Source organism: Nicotiana tabacum, chromosome 22 (genome assembly GCF_000715075.1).
Source record: "Nicotiana tabacum cultivar K326 chromosome 22, ASM71507v2, whole genome shotgun sequence".
In the NCBI taxonomy this organism is placed as follows: domain Eukaryota; kingdom Viridiplantae; phylum Streptophyta; class Magnoliopsida; order Solanales; family Solanaceae; genus Nicotiana; species Nicotiana tabacum.
The window spans coordinates 17,033,875-17,042,098 of NC_134101.1; the positions used below are offsets into that span (position 1 = coordinate 17,033,875).

Sequence of the window (8,224 nt, forward strand, 5' to 3'; positions counted from 1 at the left end):
AATTTGAACACGCTTGAAAATTTTTTTAGCTACGCCACTGGACGCACATGATGAGTTGAGGGGTCACGGACACTCAGAAATTTCGGCAAAAACTCTATATGTATTTGCAAATATCTTCAATAAATAGCTAGATATTAGTATAAACGCTCGTACAATCTTTACGAACGGTGATAAATTTATATTGAATGTCATGGTACCCCACAACTGCGGATTAATCCATGATCCGCCCCTTCCCATCAGTCATATATTAACATACATGCAAGTTGTACGTCATTTTATTGCATTTTCATATTGGATTAAGTTATAGGTATTGACTCTTTCGGAATAGTATCAATCCGTTCCCAACTGTTCCAAGAGAGGAGGGAAAGTTTCTTTCCATGGCAAAGAGGTTGGATTATTAGTAGAAGCTTGCTTAATATTTAATACAGCTGTAACAACGCTTATCAAATTAGTAGATTATTCAAGAAGTCTGCCAATCTACTAAAAAATCTAATCGTTTTGATAAATATAATTTATTTTAATATACATGATATTGTAATAATAAGAGATCATTTATTCATTTTTTACATTTACTTTTACTGTACATATTAGTGATATTAATTAGATGGGCAACCGAATAAAGAACAATTGAACTATGCTACCTAGCACTATTAAATGTTTTCTACTATTCTGAATGATTTTTAAAATATCTTAGACAATAATATAAGAGCTGTATTAAAAAAATCAACAGGATTAGTCGAGCCGAATCCGAATTATTCGATCTTCAAAATTATTATCCGGAAAAGGACACTGTGTATGGTCAAAGAGATTGTTGAGGTGTAAAATCACTCATGATTGGTCCTAAAAAGACAGCGCGTGATTTTAAAGCCGCCGAAATGTTAAAAAATTAAGAGATGGGACGTACGGACACGTGTGTTTATTCCTTTATCCATAACACGACAAAATAACCAATATCCAAACATTATCCACTAAACAACTGAATGAATATTTAAAAATCGATTAAACATATCGAAATGATTTTTAAATTTTATTTAATAAAATATAAGTTTTATATAAATTTATAATCGTATCGATATATTATCTACTAAAATAAATCAAAAAAATATTGAACTGTACCGAAAATATTATATAGAAAAAATATATTTATATATTAAGTTTAAAAATAATAAATTATTAAATTTTACCTTTGACCTTGGAATTATGAAAACGGTTACAAGCTAATATGTAATTAAACTCAAAATTCTGATTCCCAAACGTATTATACTACTCCTATTAAAACTAAATTATTTTTAGCATATTCACTAGCAAGACACAAGGTATTCTAGTGATTATGAATAACAAACTATAATGTATTGAATATGTTCTTTCGTATAGTTTAAATTTATATTTTCAAATATTTAATTTTTTATAGATTTTATTCTTGAGTCCGTCTTGCTTAATATCTTTCCACTCGTATAATTTATATTTTCTTTGTCTTTGCTTGTATCTTTTACGCTGCTGTAGAATAGTTGATGGATCTATACTCTGGTCATTTTTTATATTTTTTTTAATTCATCATCCTTTAAATAGTAAAAATGTCTAGAGACTTTTGTTAAGTATTACATTAAAATACGTATATTATTGTATTTTACTTATACTAGTAACTTTTAAATAATATTTAAAAAATACAAAAAATTAATCGAACTGTACCGATATTGAAAAAAATCGACATAATTGGTATGATTTCTAAAAATTTAATTTTGATTATAGATAATAAAATAACTAAAAAAAATTTATGTGTTACAAATTTTATAAAATAACCGGCGGAACAGACTATTAACACCTTTGTTTGTAGCATCCAATTCAAACTCTTACGTGTCAATTCAACCGCCAGATTCCTCCACGTGTCACGTGGAGCACGTGACTTCAGTTAACTTCTCACCTTGAAATTACCAATTACCCACCTTCCTCCTCTGGTTTCGTAAGGTTCCAGCACGTGAGAGGATGCTCGAGTGCGTGGAATTTACTCTACACTGCTTAATAATTGTACTTCTGGTCCTTAATTAATTTAATATTCATCTTAGTCCTAATGACATTCGCGTAAGCATATGGAAAAACTTAAACAATCATTTTAAGATTTATATTTAATATTTAATGTTTCAACTGTTTTCACAAATCACAGACAAACGTCACTTTAATTATCAATTAAGTAAACTATAGACGCAATGCTTTTGTAAAAGAAACTTGTAATATTTAAACTATTTTTCTAATCATCTCTAGAAATATGAAGTAAATTTACAAACGTAGCACAATACATAAAAATTAATTTTATTATTATTTAGAAAGGGACATAAAATAAACAATTTAATTAACTGAATGCAAAATACTCCCGTATAATCAAATATCTTAGTGGCTAAATCAAATATACTAAGAATTGAGGGACTAAAATGATAATTGTTACCAAAATAAAAGAAAAAGTGAGCTGATTGTCAGGAAGTAGCCAAAACAAACATTGATTTCTCTTTCAAATCAAGCGTGACTTTCACTGGAATTTTCCAAGTCGACTCAGCACGGCTCTGATATTTTTGGTGTTTGTCGCACTCACTCAATCTGAAATTTTTTGTCTTTTTTTTATGGCTCAATTGATGAAAATCGCCAAAACGCCGCCGGAGTTGCGGTGGCAGAGGGGGAAAATGTTGCCGGTAAAGAGGGAAGTGGAGCTTGAAACCTCTTCGGATGAAGAACTCTGTCCACTCAACAAGCGATCCAAACTCTACTACTCTCTGCAAGTCAGCTCCTTTCTCTTTCTGTCTTTCAGTTTGTTCGATTCCACAAGCGTGAAGTTATAAACAATATAGAATATTTTGCATATTCTCAAAATATGAGCTGATTAATATTTTCTGTTTTACTTTCAAAGTGATGCTTCTTTCTGATCCGCAGAACTTTTGTGCCTTTTTGCTGTTTTAATTCTCAATAATACTGGTATTTGTGTTTTTTGTTCGTTGTGCATCTTGTTATTTACTAGCATATGCTCTGAGTTTGACTACATACGGTGTTTATGATGTTAATTGGAATTTTTGTATTATATTAGGTCTTGTGTAAGCGAATGTCAAAGTAATGATTGAAATGTTAGTTTTATAGTGAAAACATCTCATCTTACAGTTATTATCTGCTAATATATGCTCTGTGTTTGACTATACGGCGAGTTTATGATGTTAGTTGTATTAGTTGTGTAAAAAAGATTCAAAGTAATGTTTGAAAATGTCAGTTTTATACTGAAAACATCTCATGGAAATTTAAAATTTGAGTTGTTAAATGTATTTGAATTATTGAAAATTGGATAGATAATACTATTAATTGAATTGCATCAAACATTTGGGACTTTCCAAAATGGAAGTGCTTGGTATCAATTGAAGCAAGGAATATAAATAACCAATTTAGAAACATTTGTAGGAGAATGATCATTTACCAAATCCATGAATAGGAAGTTGACTTATCATTATTGATGCCTTGATACTGCTTAGAGAGATACCGGAGAAGTTATGCCTATTATTATCTTCTCTGAGGTTTGAATCAAGGATATTTTGCAGCAGCAACTGGGTGTAGGAGGTGGTGGTTTTCCAGTTTCACCATTGCAAGACGGCCCTCTAGATGAGCCCAGTCCGTTAGGTCTGCGGCTAAGAAAGAGCCCCTCACTGCTGGATTTGATCCAGATGAGGCTTTCTCAGGGGAGCACCTCCAAGGTGGGAAGTCATGGAAAGAAGGAGCAAAAAGGAAGCACCGGAATGACTGAAAAACTCAAGGCCTCGAACTTTCCTGCTTCAGTTTTGAGAATTGGGAGCTGGGAGGTATACTTAGTTTCGCTTTTGAAAATGATTTGTAAATAATGCTCAGTCTTAATGTTCAAATAATGAATGGAATTTTGTTGTGTCTACAGTATAAGTCAAGATATGAAGGCGATTTGGTCGCAAAATGTTACTTTGCCAAGCATAAACTTGTTTGGGAAGTCCTTGATGGTGGTCTCAAGAATAAGATAGAGATCCAGTGGTCTGATATTATGGGTTTGAAAGCAAACTACCCAGATGATGCGCCGGGAACCTTGGATGTAGTGGTAAGGGGTAATTAGCATCTTAATTTGCTATTGTCTTTGTGGAGTTATTTCCTTTACTGCATTTGCAGAATAGGCTCCAATGTTGCTCTGCTTGTTACCTTAGTTGATGAGGTGTTATGGATCCTTGTATTGCAGCTGGCAAGACAACCTCTTTTCTTTAGGGAGACAAATCCGCAACCCAGAAAGCACACTCTTTGGCAAGCAACATCAGATTTTACCGAAGGACAGGCTAGCGTACACAGGTCTAATAACTATTATCCTGTAGTTCCCTTTTTCCCCCTCATAAATCACTATTACACCGTGGTTAGTTGTTTGCCAATTTTATCGTGTTACCTTGACATCTCTGTGGACATCTGATTGTCTGGTCACTTTGTGGCTATTGAAGGGATTTTATTTATTTATTCATATGATAAGTTGTGGCCTTATTAGGTTCCTCTAGCAAGTAACAACTATCGATATGGACAAGGCCATGCATTTTCCTTATTTGGACTAATGGTTTGGTATGGGGGTTTATAAAAGGATGGGAAGAGTACATTATTCACATAGAAACTCTTATCTTTTCCAGGATTAGTTCATTTTATGAGTTCATTTTTGGTTAGGAGAGGCGAGACAGAAACTTGCTATTCAGGATTACGTGTCGTTGTAGAGGCGAGAGAGGCAATAGTAGAAAGATTAGGTAGAGTGGGTTGCTCGTGGACTCAATTTAGATGAACAATGGTTTATGGTTCTCCTTGGTGCCTAACTTAACTGGAAGAGCATTTCAATATAGCAATAGCTCAAGTGGCAAAGGGTGGTGGATTTGTGTCTTAGGTCACAGGTTCAAGCCCCCACACCATGCAAAGCAAAGCCTGGTATTTAAGTGGAGAAGGGTAGAGGGGCGGGCCCATTATCCACCGAGTTTCGAAGGCTGCGGTTGGTCCAAAGGATCGGCCCCAGATGGATTTCTCGGTCATCAAAAAAAAAATATAGCAACCGAATGGAATGTCTCAGTAGATGCAGTTTCGAGTCTCAAAAGCTCAACTAGGTTTCCCAATTTCAGTTTAATCTGTAGTAAGAATTTAACATGAAAGCCTGCAATTAATATTAATGAAGGGTTTTGGTACCATGTTGCACCTGTAGTAGCTTTTGTATTGTATCACAGTGATTGCAGGTATTATAATTACAGGTAGTGCTGGTTGTAGGCTGCTTTGGACTGTTCAGAATTTCTAGCATTTCTTTGCTTTGTCTTAATGTGGTTCAGTTTTGACTTTAAAATACTATAAATCTGCTTTGGTTGCAGGCGACATTACTTACAGTGTCCGCAAGGCTTGTTAGGAAAACATTTTGAAAAGCTTATGCAGTGTGATCCTCGTCTTAACTTCCTGAGTCAACAAGCAGAGATAACATTAGATTCTCCTTATTTTGAGTCCCGGATATGTGTATTTGAAGACCCACATGTAACTGGCCGTGAATTTGATCTGAATGATGAGGGAAGTCCAAATTTTCTCGACTTGCAAAGTGCCGCTTCACCTTCAAGAGCTCGTAGTTCTTCCTCCAAAAGTCAGCAAGATCCTGTTGGTAGACCTTTGGAATGTATTCACCAAGAGAAGCCATCCCCAAGCTCAGGTAAATATGTCAATTTATTTGAGAAGTGCATTAAATTAAGTTGAGTTCTCTACTGAGAATGTCTTTTAAGACGTCATTATAGTTATTCTTTTTTGGGCAGCTTGGTTGATGATAATCATCCCTCACCTCCCACCTTTCTGACAGAGTGGAAAATTGATTGTAGTTTCGTTTTTAAGGGGTGGAGAGGAAGTTTGCTGCCCATTGCTTTGCTTTTATTATAGTCCTATCTTGCTGGTACTGTTGTGTGTTACTTCAACCTAATTCACGTTGAGGAGGTAGTCACTGTTCAAAAAGAGCAATATGAACATATTGCACAATTGGGTCTATGGGCATGCTTTCCTATGTTGAGGTTTATTATTCTCAACAACTCTATGGTCTATTCAAGTGGTCAGTACTAGGTTCTTATTGCTATCAGAATGTATAATGTTATAGTTGGTGTGCCGTTTTTCTTGGATTTGGTTTGGGTTGCTGTAACTTTACATTTAATATGCCGTTATTGATACAGGGGCAACTGAAGATCTTAAGAGTAGGGAAGTGGAGCAACGGAAAGGGCTTAGTAACCTCAATCAACTCAGAGTGCCTGGAAAGAATCCCTCCGTGTCAATGAGTGATTTGGTGAGCCATCTTGAGCAACGTGTATCAGAGCAGAAGACATCTAAAGGTATCAACCTTGCCTGTGATGAACGGCAAAGCTTGGAGATCCTGGAAGAGATCTCCAAGTCCTTGCTTAGTGACACTCAAAATGTGACAGCATCAGATGAGAAATCTCTTATGTCAAGGGTCAATTCTCTGTGCTGCCTCCTTCAAAAGGATCCCGCAACAGCTCAAAAGGGCGAGAACTGTGGTGTTGTTGTGCCGGGTGAAAAAAGAGTGAATGAATTAAATTTCATTCCCACAGCACCGTTTGGAAGAGAAGTTGAAGAAGATCCTTCTACGTCAGACAATGAATCAAATGATCTCTCCAGTTGTAAGCCAGCTCCAACAATGTCAAGAAAGGACTCGGTTGGGGATCTGTTGCTCAATCTTCCAAGGATAGCATCACTGCCCCAGTTTTTGTTCATCTGTGAAGACTCTGGTAACCAAGCTAGATAGTTTTTGCTCAAGTCACATTAGATAATCGTAAAAAAGGATGGCTGTAGTTCTATTGTATATATCAAAAGTAGGTTAGCCAACAGTGTGTTCAGTTTAGGATTGGATCTTGGATATACCATTTTAGGACTGTCCATGTATAGAATGTATTCGTGCCTTTGTATCGAAAGTTAGTGCTGTGCATGTTTTCCAATCTTCCTGTTTGACACCGCTGCATTAGTTTGCTACAGAAAATGCAGGGAACATTATATTCAGGTCTTACCCAGACAACACAGGATAAATCATGAGATAAGGACGGCATAGGACAAGATTTTAACAGAAAACCGAATACTGGTGAGGTTTAAGATTCCCTGTAATTTTTTAACAAGAGATAGATTAGTATCAATTCTTTGTTTTCCTCCAAATAAACATTCCATAGCTAAATTCTTTTTGAATCATTATTCAGAGTTTCTGATTAACTGAACATGAAAGTGCCAATTATAGCTGTATAGGAGTTGGGTTTAGAGTAGATGATAAACATAACCAAACGAAAAAAAAACACAGAGAGAATTGCACAAGTATATCAGTGCACACTGCAGACCAGCCTTTCCCCCCCTTCATTCTACTAATTGATTCCGTTAGTTATCCATGATATTGATATTCGACTTTAAAAAATAATATGGATAGGATGAAGTGATGGGACATGTTCTTTTCTAATAATACATGCACATGTGAAACGTGAACTATAATGGTGGGGAGAGGCAGAAATTCATACTCTCTAATAGTGTGGGGCAAGCTTTTAAAATCAGTTTATTTTAAAAAATATTTTTTTCAAAAGTACTTTTGGTGTTTGATAGAAACTAGGAGTCCACCAAACTGTATCCTCTATCTGTTTCCACAGTAAATCGGCAGTAAATAAAGAACACACGATATTTACGTGGAAAACTCCTTGCTCAAGGGATTAAGAGCCACGACCTACCCTAGTAGGATTTTAACTCCACTAAACCGAGCAAACTTCAAATTACAACATATTGCAATCTAGGAATTAAGCTCTTAATCCCTCACCCCTTACAATAACTCTATTGTAAGCCCTTTGCAATAACTTTATTACAAAGCAACAAACCTTGACTAACTCTAGTCAAGAAACTAAATCAAGCAGTGGTTTAAATATGTCCTACAAAGACACTTCTTGAAAGTAGTGTAGGATTACAAATTAAGAACAAAATAACAAAGACTTAACAAACCTAAGGACTTTGTTCTTGAGAGAAGTGGTGGCTAGCACGTGAATGAATATGATTTTTGGATTTGCAAGTGTTGGAAAAAATAATCTCTTGCCTCGTGTTGATAATATGTGTGTGTGAGGTTATCAAAGACGATGCAATAAAGCGTCCTTTAGTTTGGCCTTAGCAAGCTACAGCTGTGTTGTTGTACTGCTGTCAGACGGTACAGTGCAACAGCTTT

General features: G+C 35.4%; 1 protein-coding gene across 2 annotated transcripts; it reads left to right on the forward strand.

The window, feature by feature from the left end:
* The first annotated feature begins 2,468 nt into the window (after positions 1-2,468).
* LOC107790779 (uncharacterized) lies at positions 2,469-6,990 on the forward strand. Of its 2 annotated transcripts, none has more exons than XM_016612740.2 (6): positions 2,469-2,768; positions 3,570-3,827; positions 3,917-4,090; positions 4,226-4,332; positions 5,370-5,695; positions 6,201-6,990. In XM_016612740.2, exons 1-6 carry the CDS (start codon positions 2,613-2,615, stop codon positions 6,785-6,787), a joined length of 1,608 nt encoding a protein of 535 aa, XP_016468226.1. In that variant the 5' UTR covers positions 2,469-2,612; the 3' UTR covers positions 6,788-6,990. The 2 variants fall into 2 exon arrangements, with proteins under 2 accessions (XP_016468226.1, XP_016468227.1); XM_016612741.2 differs by having other exon boundaries at positions 3,573-3,827.
* Positions 6,991-8,224: the final 1,234 nt, after the last annotated feature.